The 21586-nt window shown below is 32.8% G+C and overlaps 2 protein-coding genes across 2 annotated transcripts in view; both read left to right on the plus strand.

The window, feature by feature from the left end:
* Window positions 1-21586, plus strand: part of LOC123531750 (CCR4-NOT transcription complex subunit 9-like) — a 492904-nt gene that overhangs the window by 61197 nt on the left and 410121 nt on the right. The gene's annotated exons all lie outside the window — the stretch shown is intronic.
* LOC123532851 (neuronal acetylcholine receptor subunit alpha-10-like) overlaps window positions 4959-21586 on the plus strand; it is a 55450-nt gene continuing 38822 nt past the window's right edge. Inside the window, exon 1 of the mRNA XM_045314444.2 lies at window positions 4959-5953. Coding sequence (XP_045170379.1) covers window positions 5893-5953 — 61 coding nt within the window. The 5' untranslated portion in view covers window positions 4959-5892. The remainder of the gene's footprint in view (window positions 5954-21586) is intronic.

The raw sequence follows: 21586 nt of genomic DNA on the forward strand, positions 1-21586 counted from the left end.
ATGTTGATAAAGTCAAATATCTGTTACTATTAATTTTAAAAAAAGCTTTTGACTTGAAACTCAAAATAGTTATTTACAATCAAAGTCTGCACCAAGAGACACAATTCCCATCACTCCGGTTTGAATTTTGACAGAATTATGCCCCTTTTTAACTTAGAATTTTTAGTTAAAGTTTTTGATAAAGTCAAATATCTCTGTTACTATCAAAGCTTTTGACTTGAAACTTAAAATACTTAATTACCATCAAAGTTTACACCAGGAGAAACAATATCTTTAACTTTGATTTGAATTTTGACAGACTTATGCCCCTTTTTAACTTAGAATTGTTTGTTTAAACCCAAATATCTCTGTGACTGTTAAAGCTTTTGACTTGAAGCTCAAAATAGTTATTTACTATCAAAGTCTACACCAGGAGACACAATTCCCATAACTCTGACTTGAATTTTGACAGAGTAATGTCCCTTTTTAACTTAGATTTTTTACTGGCAAAGCTCTAATTCAGAGTCAAGCACTGAGAAAAGTCGAGCGCGCTGTCTTACGGACAGCTCTTGTTATAGTTAATTTTTATAGTACATTTGTATATATTCAAGAAGGTTAAGTATGTATTCATGTGCTCTTCTTACCAAAAAAAATCAAGTTATTATAAGTATCGGGGCCTCAATGTCCGAATCACTTGCCCGTCACCGATGTGGGTTCGAGTCTCACTCAGGGCATTGATTTCTTCATGTGAGGAAGCCATCCAGCTGGCTTACGGAGGGTCTGTGGTTCTACCCAGGTATCCGCTCGTGATGAAATAATACACAGAGGGGCACCTGGGGTCTTCTTCCACCATCAAAGCTGGAAAGTCGCAATATGACTTATAATTGTGTCGGTGCGACGTTAAACCCAACAAAAGCAAAATAAGTACTATAGATATCTTATAAATCTTACAAATAGCTACGCGTTATGGTTTATACGTATCTTCTATTGTTTTGACTAATCTTAGTTAATGTGTTTTTAATGATTACCATTCAATACCGGTTACTGAAGGAGCTCTTATCCTGTTGTAAGGACCCGTTTTAGCTTATGTCTTGTTGGTATATTAATATACTTGTTGCGATTTAATCTCCTTTTGGGTCTTTTCAGTTCTGCACATGGAAGAAGAAGGTCGTTTGCAAATAGATGCCAGGGTTGATTTTGCTTCTAATCGAAGGAATCCTCGATTGTTTATACTTGCTGATGTTTAATATCCCACCCTCCAGTCCCCTTATTTTGCTTGTGTTATCCTTTTTCTTTATATTTTCAGCTACATCTTATGTGTTTAAGTTCAGCCTACACCTTCCTTGCCCTCAGTCGTTACAGCTTCACATGGAATATTGGCAGTTTTCACATGTTGATTTATGGACATGACAGTGTTTGTTTTCCAGAACTGTGAAATGTGTTTGTGACATATATAACGTTTAACGTAGTCACTGATTCTGTATGTCTGTTTTTGTATACCTGATCTCCTTTGAATTCTAATCCCAGGTTCGGCGGTTAGGTCAGCCTCCACCAGTATATCTTAACGTTGTGTAATAAGAAGTTTATTTGTTTCAAGTATACTGTATTAAGCCTCTGTTCCCAGGACCTCCATATCTGCATTGTAAACACATACTTTATATAATATATATTTGTATAATGACATTTATGTGAAGCTGTGACCAATTTCTGCCAACCATTAATTAAAACGAAAATAGATATTAATTGCTTGCTATAGTAAAATTGTTAATAGTAAAAGTAATGTTTTCATACAACTGTCTTGAGTTGTTCTTTTTAGTATTATTAATTTCTGTGCCAAACTATCTTCAGTAATTAAACAGCTTAATCCACATGAAATAAAATACAAATGATTTATTAAATGAATCCCCCCAAAAATCCCCATCAAGTTACAAATGATTCTAACACAAACAATCCTTGAATAAGTTTTATCTGTATTCGGGTAATGCTTTTTACGCAAAATTATTTACTGCTTAATTTAACATTGTAAAATTAGCTTGATGACAACTATGTCTTTATTAAGCTGACAGCCCTTCAAAACAGCAACTGTGTATAAACTAGACTTGTTGCAGTATGATAAACACAAACTGACTAAATTTGTAGTATATCACCAAACCACTGTACTGAAAGTTTTCTCAAAATTTGTCTACCTTAGAAAAGAATATCATTAAATTGGCTACGAAATAAAAATATACAATTGATAAAATTCTTATTACTGAAAATGATGTTAAGCCTATAGAAATTTCGGGAAAGAAACATTATTGTAAATGCATTAAAAACGAAGTTTGACTTTTTTTGAAAAGCATGAACTATCTAGTGTTTCTCTTCATGTTGCCCTTTTCCGGACAAGTCATCTAGCGTATTGACACTCTTTACTTAGAATAATAATATACATTTTTTTGTATGCTGTTCAATTTTCATGTGAAATAACTTTTTCTTACTATGATTTTGTCAAGTTAAAGTTTAAAAAAAAAATCCAGATATTCACCAAAACTGCAAAAATGCCACTTGATTTATGAATACATACTAATAAACTTTGATAATGTGGCAGTTGACCTCAATACAAAAGACACTGTTTATTTTCCAATACAGGTAAATCCAATATTTGCTTTTCAATAGATCTATGACGGATTATCTTTGAACGCCCCTGGACTTATTGGACTCAACTGCCACATTATCATAGTTTATTAGTACTCCCACTAATTAAGAAATGTTTTTGTTTTCAGGCGTCAAAAAGGCGGCATGTTATCACTAATCATCGTTGTCGCAAGTTTGGCGCTTTAATTCCCTTTGCGGCTCAAACAAAATGCGCGCTATAATTTCCAATGGTACGAATAGGAAAAATAAAAATATTATGCATTAGGAATTTATGAATTAAAAACGGTTTAATATAATTCCAACCACTCTTGAAACAGCTGCTATTGGGACATATCTCGTTTGTTTGTTTTGTTTGATTAGGCACACTGTTTCGAGATTAATTATGTAACGCCCCTTAATATATCAAATTCAACTTTTCCAATAATTATAAAGGGAAAAAGATCCAGAAGTGGAATAGGTTGTGCAACAGTTTGTGATTCAGGTCCTCTGTCAAGTGATTCAGAACCTTTGTCAATATATGATAGAAATCTCTGTAAAAATGCAATCAGATGAGCCTTTTCAGTTATTAAAAAGCCGATTACATAAACAAATAAGACGGAACAGATATGTCTGACGTTTGCGACCAGTGCCGAGTTTTTCGAAACTTTAACAGGCGATTAAACTAACGTTTCATTAACTTTTAAGCTTATTTTCTGATATTTTAGAGGACTTAGAAAAACAAATGTGTGATTTAAGAATTGATTACACTGAAAACTGAAAAATCTTCACAATGAAACCAAAAGGTCACACTAGTGTTTCCAATCAAAACCAGTATTTTGAATCAAATTTAACCGGCGGTTAGTTTAACAGACAGTTAAAGTTTAGAACAACTGGGCCCAGATAGGCTCCCATCTATTTGTTTCATTATTCATTCTAAATGTAAAATGAAATGAATAGAACTGAACGCTTGGGTTCGATTACAATTCTTGGAGAATTTCCTAAGTAATATAAGCATGTAATTATATGTTTTGAAATGATTATGGTATGAAATCCATCCGCTGTCCCACAGTCTGTATATGGAATATTAATGACAGTCATATTTTTTCCAAGAACATTTTTACATAATTATTAATATGTCCCTTACATGTCGATTTTTCTATGCAGTGATAAGAGTTTAGGCATTGCGTTCAATGTATATGCTCAAGATGCAATTTTACGTGATCTTTGAAACAGTCTAGGTTTCAATTTCTTGCATTTTGAGTTTCACTGCATAATGAGCTAGTTAAGATTCGATGAAATCGTGACTTGACGGGGTATAAAGTGCCACTTTTTTATTTTCATTTTCAGTTTTGCGTGACTTAGCAGTTGTAAATTCCGTAAGTCTGAAGAAAACAGACTTTTTAACTGCATAGCTGAACCAAAGTGCACAAATAGCCACATTACTATTCACATTTAAAAATATTTCTCTACCTTGTGTATTGCAAATGGGCAATGTCGGTATTTTGGATGAATTCTTCAAATTTTAAAGGTAGACATCAGACTTACCAAAAGAACGGAAAATGTTCCCTAAGGATTCTATTTATAACTTTAGGATTTTACATTATTTGCAACCAATGATGATGGTTTGATTTATAATAATGATTTTTACCTTATCTCTGTGTCCCTTAAACCTTTTTTTCAGAATTAATTTTTCCCTACAATTATCATTTTATACAGCGGTTCTTAATAGTAACTTTTAAATTAACTCTTTAATGAATTAGCATTTTAGTATTATCAATCAAATTAATTGTGTGCTGATTTCGTACCATGCATTTTGTTCTGAAGTTAATCATCGAAGCCAAAGTTATTTCTAAAAAATAATGTCAGTTTTGCAGTTTAATGAAATAACGCAATGTTGTTAGAGTAGCCTGTACATTTCTCTTTACATTAAAATGACCGTTGCAAATTTAGTAATACACGTTCTGAGTTATAAATATAATTGTGTCTGACAAAAGCACTAATATTTAAAGCAATTATTTATATAAACAGTCAAATATTTGAATTTATTGTGAATTATTATCAATATATTAGTTTATACAAGTTCTGGACAATTTTCTTTATTTAGGTCGGGAAATACGTACCAAAGACTACATAAAATTGATGAAATTATTATTATACGCATAATGGTATATACAGAAAACAAATATGTATTTAACAAAACTTAATGTTTGACTGTTTTTGATACAAATATTGGCAATTTCTCTAAGCAATATTGGCTGCTACATCTGTGCAAATAAACTGATTTAACGGCTGTCGAACTTCATACATATCTAATAAATTGGTCAAGATTTCGCATCAGCCAGTGTTGCTTGCAGAGATTTGTCGTTAGCAATTAATGGCGTAGAAAGAACGTCGATTTTTGATTTTCCCAGTTACAGCATTCGGCATAATAATGGAATTAATGAACGAGCGATCTGAACTGAAGATTCACACGGTACATTTAAATAGCGCGTTGATTAGCATACGGGATCTGTAAATACATGATAAATCAGGGCTGGTCATGATTTCATGTTTGGTTCGGTTTACTTGGAATTAATTCCTCATATTTGTTAATACTGAACTATTCTGTAACCTGTTCATATCGAATAATGAATAAGAAATTTTGTACTGTGTTTTGGTGTGTGCTTGTATCAAAAAGAAAATGTGAGACATGATCCTATAGTACTGTATAGCAAGGAATAGCAAGCGTTTGTTCAGTAAACTGAAAAAGCCACGAGACTTAGTGGGCTTAAATACGCTCTTTAAATACGGTCTTGTATCAAAGTGTTTTTATAAGCATTATCATATTTTTGCTTTTAAGCATATATATTGATAACGTGAACTGTGTTAAAAGGAATAATTAAGCATACTAATATAATTTTACGTATAGCGGAGTTTAATAGTGGGCTAGATAATTGTAATAGTGTATTATATCAATAACGGATATGAAATTTATATTGTATAACTATAATTAATATTTACCTGGATAAAAGTTATCTATTGTATCAACTAGCATATACAAACAGTGAATATTGGAAAACAAACATATCATATAATATAATATTTAAACTTATATATCTCCAGGGTTCGTTTTTGCTAGACATTTGAAACACTTCTTTAAAAAAGTAGGAAAATGGTAACTTTTATCTCAAATCATGTTGCTGCTTTGTTTAAGCTGGCGGATTAGTTTACAATACGGAAAGTTTTGAAGACAGAACTGTGATACACATTTTAATAGATTGTCGAAGGAGACGGAAGAAGAAGCCAAAGTGAAATAAAGAAATGACGTGTGGACATACTAGAAAGATAATTTTGGAATTCTTTATTTTGATCGCCGTCCTCGGTAAGAGTTTTTCATAGAATAAATGGCCAGTAGAGTATTTGGAAATAAGACAAACGTTGCAAGGCCATATTATAAATTGTTTCAATCTAGTTTTGTGTTAGAAATTAATTTCTTCTTTGCTTTTTAATAAAACAAATATTCTTTTAAAGATACTCGTTCAGAATTTGGGAGAGCATTTAATTATAGTACACAATATTTGAATTGATTCATTAAAGAAATAATGTGAAAAGTGGCATCAAATATTTTTAAAAGTACTAGTAGAATAACGATTGAAAGTTCTTGATTCGGCTTTGCAGGAATACTTTTTACTTTATCATATATAAATATGTTTAAACCATAACATACTATAATTATTAACCCTTAGCCTGCTGCAGGCGAATTTAACAGCCTTTGCAAACAGCTTGGAACCAGATCAGACGCCGATTTTAAATCGGCGTCTGATCAGGTTCCAAGCTGTTTGCTACTCTGACAATATTTCTTCCAATTTTGGAGCAAATTGAATGAACTTTACAATTTTAGCAGACGACATTTCCAGCAGACGACAATTTATCTAGCATGCAAAAGGTTAATAAAATGTTATGTCAAAAGGTACTTAAAAGCTTAATCTGATATATTTTAAGCCAATCTAGTGTACATATTAAGACGCTCAGTTACTTATTTACAATTTAAATATGCAAGTACTAATCATGATCTGAACGTCAAATGAGATATATATGGGTTAACTTGGTATTAGGCCCATAATAGAGTACCTCCTTTTTGAAGAGTATTCAATTCCTACCATAAACCTACATTGACTGCAATTCTCAGGGGGGCGTAGGTTCAAGGCCCACTGGGACCAATTTTTTTTTCTTTATTTTCCTTTTTTCTAGCAAGTTTTTACTTCTTTCAAGACTTGTTATTGATTTATTGTACAAAAGTGGAAAAAATTCATTTGATAAGCGATTTCTTACTGTTCAAAATGAATTTACATATGAAACAGAAGGGGTAGATTGACATCTTTAAAAATACTGAGTTACATGCGGTAAAAGTTCTCTATTTTGCCTTCATTCTTTAGATTACATATTGTGGAAGAAATGTAGGTAGGTTTTACTTCTGCCCCAAGGTTATTTTTGAATGAAGTGAGAAAAATTCAAAACATACCCGCAGGATTCGGCCTTAATTTTTCAATGTTTGGAGTTAGAATTCTGTCTCATTAAATCCGTTAACTTGAGGCACACTCGAAAAAATGATATTGACAGTTTTATTTTAAGTTTTATAATTGTTTACCAATAGTTTGATGTTTCTATCATAAAAAATAATGGTATAATGATTCTCTGCAAACGTTTTGAATAAAGGCCACCATCTTGAAATTTGTCTCTACTTGAGTTTGAGGAAATGCCATAAATTACACAAAATTTATGAAAAACGGCATGGTAAAAGTTTTTAAAAATTTGCAACACAGTGTGAATCACGGTCAACTGTAAGAATAAACAAAGCAAATGCCATTTTTTAAACATTACTATTAGGGGCCTAATACCTTAAGTTGGCCAATTTACATTGAAAAGAAAAATAAAATCAGCAAATTGCCAAAACAAAAAGTGCGTAAACTGATCTGTTTAAGGTAATATTCAGTGGTCTTTTTTAAGTGTTTAATGTGTTTTGAATATCCGTTACTTTTTTATAATATTGAGGACAAAACAAGCATTCTAGACAACATATGTAGATTACCACACGTGAAAAATAATTATTCTATGAAAATTTCTTAGTTTTTCAGCTACTTTTATCATGATAATTCATTTTAGGTTACAGCGCTGACAAATACTATATGAGCCGTGCCATGAGAAAACCAACATAGTGGGTATGCGACCAACAAGGATCCAGACCAGCCTGCGCATCCGCGCAGTCTGGTCAGGATCCATGCTGTTCGCTAACGGTTTCTCTAATTGTAATAGGCTTTGAAAGCGAATAGCATGGATCCTGACCAGACTGCGCGGATGCGCAGGCTGGTCTGTATCCATGCTGGTCGCAAACCCACTATGTTGGTTTTCTCATGGCGCGGCTCATATGCTACATCGCATGGCGTATGGTTGTTTTACATATTCCGTATCAAGGTATTCCGTTATTTAATCTTTACCCCGCTAAATTTCTATAATGAACTTGTCCATCTTTCAATTTGGACAGTACCATTAACTATTAAAAGGGGTGCCACCAAAAAAGATACTGACTGAATGGTGAACAGTGCAGACCATGCTCAGACTGCACGGATCTGCAGGTTGATCTTGGTCTGCACTGGTCGCAAAGGCAGAACCACTTGCTGCCAGCGGGCTAAGGGTTAAAGCTTTCACATTGCATTGTATTGCATTCTGGAAAATCTTAAGATGCCAACAACATTTTTTCGTCCAAAAAATAGCGATCAATATATCATCAAAACACCATTGTTATAGGGTTATTTTCCATTGTAAATTTCAGCCATTTTGTCTCAATTTTGACTCCGTTTTTCGTTGATTCTTATAAACTTTCATGGTATCTTAGACGGCACAAATGCAAGTGTTCACATCAAATAATATTTCAAAATTCATATGAGGTCATATTTTGCGCAAAGATTTTCCTATGGAAAAATTTACAAGAAATTACATTGATTGAATATATATGCATTGTCCTTAAACTTTCTTTTGCGAAGTATCACTGTGCGACTAAAAGTGTGTATAACATATATTCAACTCTAAATCATACCAAAGTAAAAGAAATGAGATAACCTGTCAAATACAATTAACTTAAAAGTACAAGATCTGGGCTCGAATCCAGTGCAAGGCCTATTTTCTTGGTGATGATTGACAAAGGCAACGCTTCTTAGGTCGTTTGTACTCTGCTGCTGTGGTTCATGCGGAGAAATTGGCAGTGAACTGTGGAGAAAACATTGTTAGGTGAAATACTGCTAAGGTATCCGATCCACAAATAGGGAACATGATGCCTGCTGACCCCATGCCTTTTTTAGTGTCATTTGAAAGGTAGATGACCATAAATAATATGCAAGAAACATTACAGTCATTTTTTTTGACTTCCAAATGATAAATCTTACACTGTAATAACTGAATTTCTGTTGAACTATCAATGAAAACTAGAAAGTAAAAAAACAAACTGTAATATAATTTTGTCATGTAATTTATATTCTCATGACAGTACACTTTCAAATGTTACCAAAATTATATGAGCTTACCAGGCATCAATATTTGATATATTTTAATAGCACAGTTATATAAATTTGCTTATTTGTGGATCGGATACCTTAAGCCCAACAACAACCTTTATACAATATTCGTTGAAGCTAACAATAGCTTGAAACCTTATCGCCCTGCATTAGTAATATGAGCCGTGCCATGAGAAAACCAACATAGTGGCTTTGCGACCAGCATGGATCCAGACCAGCCTGCGCATCCGCGCAGTCTGGTCAGGATCCATGCTGTTCGCTAACAGTTTCTCTAATTCCAATAGGCTTTAAAAGCGAACAGCATGGAGCCTGACCAGACTGCGCGGATGCGCAGGCTGGTCTGGATCCATGCTGGTCGCAAACCCACTATGTTGGTTTTCTCATGGCACGGCTCATATGTCTCATTGAAACGTCACCTGCAGCTGTTAATCATTAACGGCAGAGCAGAGAACACAAAGACATGGTAATGCAGATAAATATGATAAGGAGATCATATGACGGATTTTTGAAAAAAAATGTCGTGTTCTGGTCGTGTCATCTGCGTTAAAAGTGGCAGGAAATTGGTATGAGTTATCTTGCAATATAAGGTATTACGAAACAACCGATCAATTAGTTATCATAACAATAAAAATCTTATTTAGTTTAAACAAAATATTTTTCATGTTATCGAAATGCACAATCGCAGCATAAATAATATATGTGATAAAACAAAATGCCTTCAGCTTTAAATGAAACATTCTCCTAGCAAAAACGTAACGAAATTACTTTACATCAAATTTTACAAATTAAATGTGGTACTGACTTTGGCATATATTGTGGTTGTCGTATTACTAAATAAATGCTAATAAAAGCCATGTGCAAACGAATACATATTTCATTTGAATACAAAAACAAATACAAAACACCATTGTTTTGAGAAAGGCAAACTGTATGTTTTTGAGAAAGGGATACTGTTTTACCTTGTATTTGAGATTAGATGTATGTTCTTAAGAATATTTAACTGATTTGCCATATGTTTGAGAAAAATAAACTGAGCCGCGCCATGAGAAAACCAACATAGTGGCTTTGCAACCAGCATGGATCCAGACCAGCCTGCGCATCCGCGCATTCTGGTCAGGATCCATGCTGTTCGCTTTCAAAGCCTATTGCAATTAGAGAAACCGTTAGCGAACAGCATGGATCCTTTTCAGACTGCGCGGATGCGCAGTCTGGTCTGGATCCATGCTGGTCGCAAATGCAATATGTTGGTTTTCTCATGGCGCGGTTCAACTGTTTTAGTGTATGTTCGGTGAATAGTAAACTGTTTTACCGAAAAGCTGATAAAAGTAAACTGTTTCAGGTTATGTTTTTGAGAATAGTAAACTGTTTTACCGTATGTTTGAGAAAAGTAAACTGTTTCTGTGTATGATGTATGGTTTTGAGAAAAGTAAACTGGTGTACCGAAGGTTTGAGAAAAGCAAACTGTTTCAGAGTATGTTTTTGAGAATAGTAAACTGTTTTAGCATGTTCTTGGCAAAAGTGAGTAAACTCATCTACTACCTTTTATTAAACTTTTTTACGCCTTTGATTACCTTTGAGAAACTCTTTGATTACTAGCAGTGTTAAGTAGAAAGTATAACAGGATACGTGTCGATAAAATACAAAATACATGCACATTACATTTTATTGAAATTTACTAAAAGATTGTAGGGAGTTACTTAATAAACTATATTAAATGCAAATTATTTATTTATCCAGTTTGGCGACGTTTTCAAAATGGGTTTAGGAATTGATGCACTATTTTATGCACTGTCTCTTATCACTTTGTTTTGTCATTCTGAAGTGAAGGTTGTCTATTTACATAATTGTTCTTAGCTTGTTTTATGCTTTTAAATTCATTTCTAGGATTCCTTTTAACTTGTCTACTGTATAAATATGTTTTGAAACATTATGTAAATAAAACTAGCAAGAAATATATGTAGCATTAATGTTAGGGATCATATTTCGACTTGTTTCGTCAACGTCCATGTCGAAATTGAACGAAGTACGACCGTATTGTCAATAAGAAGATAAGACAATTCAAACAGAGACTACTAAGTGACTGGTAAAATATTAATTTCTGTTACATTTTAAACTAGAGAAACGACGGGTAATTGTTCGCATATTATACTCTTGCAAGGTAAACTTGAAGTTGTCATGGGAAAAGTACGACTTGCATATATCTTAAATATTTGAGTTTTTCACATTACATAAAATGTATTTAGTTGCCGACTGAAATTGGGCAATGTTACGTCCCTTATAAGTACAATAGACACTGCTAACACGTATAAATATGGGTGAATTTCTTTTTCTTTAACTTTAAGTTAAAGGTCAATTTGTTGTGACGCGCACCTGCTATAAATGTAAAAAATGAAAGTATTTGACAGCATTTTGGGTGTACTTCGCTTTTAGCATTTTAGAGCATTTCAATGAAATGATAAACCCACATACGGTCAGATAGTATAACCAGTCTTTTTACTAAATATCCAAATATATTGAGATGTTATGTTTATGTAGCAAAGAATATGTCGCAAAAAAGAATTCTTTTGCACTACAAGCAAGTGGATAGGATTTAAACTCCATTTACATTTTCATGAATGCAATCTTAGAATTATTTGTTGTACAAGAAATACATAATTATGTTAGAATATTTGTAAGTTGTATAGAACTACAGTGAAATTGATCGGCCTTTGTTTTTCTACCTCCCTTATTCAAAAGTTTTATTCATGCTTCTTAACTTTGACAATAATTGTAGTTTAAGCAGGGAAATTCTTAAAATCTTTGACGACTTCAGTGCATAGCATCAATATTTCTCTAGACACAGTTTTTGCAATCGTAGTATGTTAGTCCTAGTATTGTTTTATAGATTTGATTAACGTCGTAAAGTGCCATCTAGTGGTCGTAAAATAATCGCCTTGCGCTTACAATTGTGTCTCTTTTATTCATTTTGGATACGGGATTTCATACCAATCCTCCCCAAAAATAAGTTCTCTTTGGTATTGTGAGTTGGGACGTAAGTTGTGTAAGGATCTTTTAACATATTTGATTATTTGTTTTCACAAAATTAGTTTTCAACCCATAATGAAAGTTTATTTGGTTAAATCAATGACATAAACCGGTTGTTTAGATGTTAAACACGCTCAAGTATTCACAGCAGTGGGCAATATGATACGAGTGTACTGTCGTGTCTACAGTTGCATTAATATTTCCTTATATCAACAGGAAAATCTTGATAATTCGATAGGAAGCGGCAATCATAATGATAAATCTAACTTCACTCACTATCACAGAAACCCTGCAATTTTCTCATACATATGCGTAAGGAAATGAAACAAAGTGACTTATTATACAATAATGTTAGATGTTCTCCATTAGATATTGGATATTATATTAATTGTACTAATTTGTCTTCATTTGTTTGATATGAAATATTTTCTTAACGCAGAAAGCTGTCCAGTATAAGATTTATGAAATTATTACCGTATCTAAATTTTAGTCATTTCTCTTGGTTCGATTAAAAATAAAATAAAAAAAGATTTGCTGACTCGTTCGCAGAGCCATAAACATGCTTTTACGTGTGGGAAAATCCAGACATCAGCTGTGACGTCATCACAACAACACAACCGCGACATAGTATTCCTCAGTCGAATACGATTCCTTCGGTAAATTTTCTAAAGGGGAATACTTTAGAGTGTTAGGCAGAAAATGTACTTTTGTTTATGAACAAATGAATGCCATTACTGTAACTGTTTTGAAATATGAAGTTGGATTTCTGTAAATATACAATGTAGATATTATACATAACAGTCTTACTAGTTGTTATACTTTTTAACAGGTTATTCTTCAAACATTCTACATGCTTCTTAAAAGCCAGACTGGAACAGTTGAATAAATACATGCTCGAAAATAATAATATACCTCTAGTATTATATTTTAAACTAACTATCTATAAATGATTTTGAGAATTAACAGCTTTCAAATTTCTTTATAATTATATATTTACCAACACAGGCAGTTAAAAGATACTAAATGAAAAATAAACGCAATGAAAATAAACAAATTACTAGTTTCTTTTCAATTATTAAGCAACGTAAATAAATAGTTCCCATGTTACATAAAAAGAAAAGGTATCAGATCAATCGTAAATGAACTACTGTGGATTCGGTGACATAACCGATACAAATTCAATCGATCGTTCGTTTAGTATTATATACAAATGTACTTTAGTGAATGAAAATATGACTTAGATACATGTATGTTATGTTTAATAAAGTTTTGTGGCAGCTTACTTCGACTGCTTTTGCCCTTTGCTGTCACGATAACTTCGAAAACATATTTGAGGAACACTGAAAAATAAAACTTAGTCAACTTACAGAGGATTCTACTTACCTGAAGAATGTCAAGATGTACATCTGGGATCCTCCTCTATCATCAAAAAGATGCAAGGATCGGCAAACTTGATAAACTTTGATGGTTTGACTCTAAACCCGACGAAAACAAAAGTTTGTATAGTCGATAATTCTCTGTAGAATAACATTGTATTAGTACTTAATTGTTGTTATATCTTTTGATCGTTTTGGATCATGGGGTCCATTCTATGCTACTGCAATAGAATTTCGCTAATGCCGATGTAAGGGACCGTGATGGATGTTGTACATTTCATTATCTCTCATGAACGGGGCTCAGTCAAACCTTAGATTTTATGGAAACCCAATGCTTGGTAACTATCAGCGTTTTCCAATATATGAACATTATTCATTTTCTTATTGCAATTTGACAGTTTTCTCTTGTTTATACTCCCATTATGTTTCAATAGTCATTTATCGAATGATCGTAAAAACGAAAATATTCACTGGATAATTTTCCGGTGAAATGGAAACATGCTTTACAATGAAATAAACTTTCTCTGTCTGGTTTTGTCTTCTCTCGGGAACAGTAAAGGGAATCTAAAATTTGATATTTAAATCAGAACAGTCGAAACTCTTACGAAGATGTCGTAGTTCATCGCTAAGCCTGATGTTTACTGGTACCTTCAGAGGAAAAAACGTTTTAAGAAGTTTTCAATTGCACCTAAGTTGCCAATTTCTAAGACAGATTGGCCTTTCAGATTATATAAAGTAAAACGTTTAGATATTTTCATTTTATTTCTTAAGATTTTCGGAGAAAATCACAAATTGTCACGCAACTCAGTATTTTTTACTTTAAGTACCATTTCAATCAATTTTAGTTTATCAAATTATGCAAAATGAAAATATAATAAACACGCAATTGAAACGTAAAATAAAAATTATTTCGTGTATGCAGTTATGTTTCGTTATATTGTAAATAAATCACGGCTGTTATGAATACAGAAACGCAGACTTACAGATACGAGTCTTTTTTATGGATAGCCAAATTAAAAAAAAAACTCAATGTTTGTAAAATTATAACGTAATTGAGAGAAAAGTCGCTTTGGATCATGGGGTCCAATCTATGTAACTGTATTAGAATTTCGCTTATGCCGGTATAACAGACCGTGAGGGATGTTGTACATTTCATTATCTCCCATGAACGGGCTCAGTCAAATCGAATCAGCTACTGTTTTGATAGCGTGATTTCCATGCTTCCAAAGTATTCCATGCTTCCACAGTATCTTCCTTTAGATTTTATGGAAACCCGATGCTTGGTAACTATCAGCGTTTTCCAAGATATGAACATTTTTCATTTTCTTATTGCAATTTGACAGTTGCCCCTTGCTTTATACTCCCATTATGTTTCAATATGTCATTTATCGAATGATCGTAAAAACGAAAATATTCACTTGATAATTTTCCAGTGAAATGGAAACATGCTTTACAATGAAATAAACTATCTCTGTCTGGTTTTGTCTTCTCTCGGGAATAGTTAAGGGAATGTAAAATTTGAAATTTAAATCAGAACAGTCGAAACGCTGAGGAAAATATCTGATTTTATCGCTAAGCCTGATGTTTACTGGTACTTTCGGAGAAAATAAACAAGTTTTAAGAAGTCTTCAACGGTACCTAAGTTGCCCATTTGTAGGATTGGCCTTTCAAAATGTATAACTTTAAAACGGTTAGATATTGTTCATTTCATCTGTTCAGATTTTCGGAGAAAATCACGAATTGTCACGCAATTTAGCATTTTTTACTTTAAATATCATTTCAATCAATTTTAGTTTATCAGATTATGCAAAGTAAAAATATAATAAACACGAAATTGAAATGTAAAAACAATATTTGGTGTATGCAGTTGTATTTTGTTATATTGTAAATAAATCACAGAAGTTATGAATACAGAAACGCGTAGTTACAGATACGAGTTTCCTTTATGGGCAGACAAATTAAAAAAACAACACACAAATGTTTTGTAAAATTATAACTGCGATTGCTACAAAAGTATAATCATACGTTTTATGTTTTGAAAGTGAAATAACGCCAGCATGTAATACCATATGTTTTATATTATTTGTTAGTCGTATGGTCCTTTGGGAAAATAGTGACAATTGAAAATGTGTATTATATAATTAGACTTAAGCCGGCGTTAGGGGGCGTGGGAGGGTTGCATTTTTCATTTGCTCTCAGGAACAGAATCCGCTATTAATTTGCTTTATTGCATTCTTCTTTGTGTCCAAAGGATACTTTTTTTCGATTGTATAACATTTTGATGTCGTTTCAAGTATAGAAGACGATTGTCGCATTGACATTGTCTAAACAAATACTGATTTTTGTTGAAAAGGTATGCTCTTTTTTTAATCAGTCCTGAAAAAAGTAGGCACACGACCCTACTCTTTTTATTGGCTGAATGTTCTAATTTTCTTCATGCTTTGAAAAAAAATAATCAAGATTGTATGAAAAAGATTGATCAAAACCCTAATAACTACCTTTCATCGTTATTTCCAGTTGCATGCTAATGCTTTTGAATAATAAATAAACTATTAAAGAATTACAATCTAGTTAATAAAGCGCCTCGTTCAAACTTGTCCGGCGATTTATTTTGTATCAAAAAGCGATAAAATGTGGGTGCTGTTTCATGTATACATTTTATGCCAAACCTGATAGAAATGAACGTGATGAAAAATTTCACGTCAGCTGTGAGCAAGTAGCTGTAATCCAGCAACAATAAATCAGCATGTCATAACACATTTCGAATGATCATATTAAAATAATGACAACTGAAACTTGTATTTGTCAGAATATTATCAATTATTATGAAATTTCGCGTATGCTGTCGTCTATGTTCTCTAGTATAGGTACGTAAGGCAGTTATGTTGATATGGAATCGAAACCTCCTAGTAAAAATAACCTGCAGCGATGTGTGATTAGCTTACAAGGATATGTAAACATTAATGAAACATAACCAATGTTTCGGTCAATCTCGTTAATAACTTAAAAATATAACCAGGGTAAACGAAACCGATACTGCTTTGAGAACAGTTCCCTTATATCAATAGAGGAATCTTATTTCCCCTTTATAAATAAATGAAAAAAGGATATGAAGAAAATATTTACGCTCTTTGCTCTCGAATTATTCATATGCTGTTCAAAGCGAATAATTTTCAGCGGATATAGCAACCCACATATTTCCGTTGAGGGTCACTGACAATTGTTTTATCGACTACTTATCTAAGCCTAGACCTTGACACTCCGCAGAAATATAGGAGGGTGTCATATGATCACCTTCTATCCAATGAAAATGCTAGAATCTTATGGGATGTAAAACAAAATGAGGTAGAAGCTTGTCAAAGCTGTCGAGTTTATGTCCTAGTCAAAAAACTATAAAAGGAGACTCTGTAATCTTGATATTTAACTTAGGCTAACTATTTCATATAGTTGATATCACAAAAGTATAGTGTCAATACCGAATTTATTCCTGAATTAACTAAATTTGATATAATTGAATATTTCGATAAAGTCAGCACTGAAACAACGCGTAGTTAATATTCTATAAATGGCATCCTAGTGCACAATTAAAATGGCAGCTTAATCACCCTACTTTATTATGCTACTATTTAACATTATCTGTCACCTTGACCGAATTTTGAACATTATACGCATTCTTCAAAGACAAGGAAATGGCTCTTTTTCTTACAAGCGTCTGTCATATATCTTTACATGTATAGCTCGAATTAGATCTAAATCTAACTTTAAACGATAAATACGGAAACAACTCCAAATAATGAAACATATTTGGACTTTTTATCTGTGCAATATGATATGATATAAAATTTAAATTTTGATATTGACGGTAGCTGAAACGTCTACAGTTATATAGAACAGGATTGCAAGAGGAAAAGAAGGCAGTTTGACCACGAATACTATAAAGGGGACAGTGTATAACCTCCTCATAGAATAGCAATTATGTCAAAACAAATGATTAATGTGATTACAATGTACTGTAAATGCATATATGAGCAATAAACAGTAAATGACTTCATACATAGGATTTTTTTAATTATGATAAACAGTATAAGGTCATACAACAACCTCGGCGCGAATTTATACACATATTCTATAGTTTACAAATCGTGTTGGTAAATTACCTTCCGTATCTTTGTCCTGCAAAAGTATTCAAGCTAGGTTAATAAAACTTGGTATGTGAACAGAGGGCGTTATATAAATTATACAAGTACATGACTTATGCTTGTAGTTCATAGGGCAAGGTCAATATTGATGGATTATCTTAGTGCTACACACCAACGTTCCCCACTATGAGACAACGATGATCTGTGCTTGTCGGTTAAAGACCAAGGTCACTGTTCAACGTCAAGTAAATTTGTTTCCACTCCATAACTTTAATATGCATTGAAGGTTTGTTTTTATTACTACACAGAAATGTTCCCCATGATTAGAATATGTGTTGCGCACATGACCCTTGGTTGTCGTCTAAGACCAAGGTCAAGTAAAATTGTTTCCACTGCATAACTTTTATGTGAGTTGATGGAATGTCTTAGTACTGCACACTAATGTTCCCCATGACGAGACGATGTGTCATGTGTATGATCCTCGCTTGTAAGTCAAGGTTACTATTAAAATTTAAGTAAATATAGTTTTTGTTTCTTAGCTCCTAAATGCCTTGAACCATTTTAGTCCTGATACTGCCAACAATTACAAGGGACTAACACATTTTCAGCGTTATTGGACTTCTGTATTACACTGCGATACTCAGTCATTTGCGACGCATTGTTATCATTTGGCGGGAAAACTAATGATAGGGGATATGCTGATTGGAAAATCACTGAAACATTAAGTCACAGCGCGACAGTGTAAGGGGGTAAATCTTTGTCATATTTCACACTTTACTGAAATCAACATTCTGAGATTTAGCGCCAAACTATGTAAATGGGAATATAGATTACGACAATATAAGAAGCATTTTCCTTCCATGGTGTTACTTAAGAGTTGCTGTTATGTGTTCCACATGCTAATTTTCCCATCTCCGTCGTAATACATTTTCAATAATGGATATTGTCATTACAATAGCACTAATTTATGATGGTGTTAAGGATGTAATAATCTTTAAACATGTCTGCCTAACGTCAGACAGGCTTTCCCTACCCGAGGGACAGCGTGGAAGGTAAAATCGAGCATTAATGAAGAATTTTATCTATGCTATCCTAAATTGACAGATAAGATCATTTTTCTTTCGCGGTCATGTCCAAGATAGGTTGTGATGCCAAGTGAATTGGGCGTTTTTTGAAAAATTTATATAGTTAATATCGTCATAAATGTGCCTGCACTATGTTACGTCCCTTAGATGCATGCCACTTTAGAAAGGTGTTTTCCTAGGGAACAGCCGGAAAAGGACATCCCTGACACGTGATCGGAAAGAATATATAATTTCCCCGACAGGTAGGCAAGAATATATAGGCAATGTGTTTGTAAGATTGAATAAATACTATTTTCAACGATTGATATAACTACTGCGTGAAATGTATAATGTTGTATTCACGGGTGAAAGGTATTCTGATTCGACAGGCTTGCTTTATATCATATGTCTTTTAATAGGTTTTACCAAATTTTGATCATTTTCTGTTTCCCGTCCAGCGAAAACTATGTTGACAGATATGTTTAGATCGAAAACAACCTTAATACAGTGGAGATATCAATTACATTTCACAGATATATTCGAGTGTTTCACAGAAAATTATAAAATAAATGAATACATATGTGGAAAAATCTAACTGTTGGTGCCATTGTGTTTGACTGTATTAGTAACGAATGTGCCGTCAAATCTTCTTCTTGTCGTTCGCGACTACACTGTCAGACCAGTAGCCTCGATGAAACTTGTGGTTTGCCGCAGATCCTCAATGCCCCCATACAGTTTCTGGTAGATTGAGGTATGAAATGTTTTAAACAGATAATGCATTTTTACATGCTTAAATTCATAACTTCAATCGAATTTATCTAGTGCACATACATGAAATACATATTTTAAACCTTACAATTATATTATGAAGGACATTAAAGTGTAATTTAATTACAATTCTTACTTTGTAACAATAAGATTTAAATACGTTTTAGTATGTACAAAAGCAAATTGATTTTCGAATGTCTTGCAGAAAGATGCAGATGTGCCATTTAACTGACCAGTGAACAGGATCAGTAATTTGTACCCAATGTGTAATAAGTTTTCTCTTACACTAAAATATTAAAGTACCAGGAAATTATTCTTACTATTTTTAAAGAGAATTGTTTAAAATCTTAATCGGTTACAGGAAGTCTATATATTCAGAGTGAACTTCTACGGAATTGCAAGCATTTCCATTTTTTATTTACGGTTTCAGACTATGCAAATAGTCTGTTACACTGATCTGTCTTAGCGAATACAGTTAATATGTAGTATAAACGCGTGGAAGAGTCTAACTATGCAAATAGCAAGTTTTATATTCAAATTCCATTTGGTTACTTTGTTATTGCTTATTTTTCATAGAGTACCGAAAGCTAATCCTAAAACATGAAATAAAAAATAGAGTATTTTCGAAGTTTTTCCCATCCGCTGATGTAAATTATCAACAATGGCAAAGGCAGTAGCTCGGAGATTTCGGTAAGATAATTTAACCGTACCTTGTATGCTTTGGTTTACAAAGTATTAATTGTTATTTCTACCTCTCTTCCTCCTTTAATCATTTCGTCTAGGTTTACGGCCCAACATCATCACATTGTTTACATCCGGAAATATATGTCTGCGCATGTGCCGAGGTTATCTGTACTATTTTTATAATCGCCAAGTGTCACGTATAAAGTACTCAAAATTTAATAATTTTCACTGCTTCAGTATTTTAAACGGAATTATTTGACCACCACGTACAAGTAGAGCAATGTTTCTCTACAAGTAGAGCAATGTTTCACTGTATAGAAATTGAATTGCTCTACGAAAAATCACTTTAACTATTTATATCAAAGCAATGCATTCAAATCATTTATAAGAGCTTTGCAATAAACTATACAATTTAAAAGGTAACTGCCAAATTGAAATTTTGTATGAACGTGTTACATAGCTTTTACGAGATACTCTATCATCCAAATTCAAATGAAATCAAAGACTTAAAAGACATTTACAATTATAACTTCATTATTTCTGTAAAAGAGGACAATATGTCGGTAACAGTTTAGTTTAAAGGAAGCAAGTATAGCGAATGTTTTCTTTTATCAGCTTTCAGTCACATTTTGCTTTTGTAAAAGACAAACTATGTAATTTGCTTACATCCTGCTAAATATGCAATTTATTTTCGGTTTGTGAGATTTTACAATTGACATTTACTTTCGGATCAACGTTTACAAACTGCTGTATTACAGTATTTACATGTACTGTATTATCGATATATTGACCACTACTTGTCCGTAATTAACATTAGAAAATAGAGCTGGCTGTCCTAATGGCTGCGGAGAAAAAAATGCGACATTAAATAGCATTTTATTACATAATAACGCATTTATTTTATGAACTATTTATGACTTAGATGTGACTATATAGCTACATCTGATTGATGGGGAATCTATCGTGTAATACATACTTGCAGATGCACGAATCAATTCACTTGTCCTATACATTGTACTTTTGAATAGCGAGCAGTTTTAATCACATGGTCTGGTCATTTAATGTGTCTTGTACAGAAGTAATTTTAGGTAAACACGAGATTCCTAAACAATGTGGTTTTATATAATTCATACAAATTAATAAATCAAAGGTAGTAGCACTCTTGTCTTAGCGCGTGCATGGCACAAAATGATAATAATAATGAAGATAATGATACTCATTATTATATTTATTACACCACTCTTTTATGCACATATACACGTACAAAAGTGCTTTCCGAATTCTTTCCAAAAATACAATTACAAACAAATTCAAAATAAAAAGATCAAAAACTGCCTTAATACATTAACAAAACATGAAAATAAAATTTTAATTCCCGCGTTTCGGAGTAT

This window comes from Mercenaria mercenaria, chromosome 11 (assembly GCF_021730395.1).
Source record: "Mercenaria mercenaria strain notata chromosome 11, MADL_Memer_1, whole genome shotgun sequence".
Lineage (NCBI taxonomy): Eukaryota > Metazoa > Mollusca > Bivalvia > Venerida > Veneridae > Mercenaria > Mercenaria mercenaria.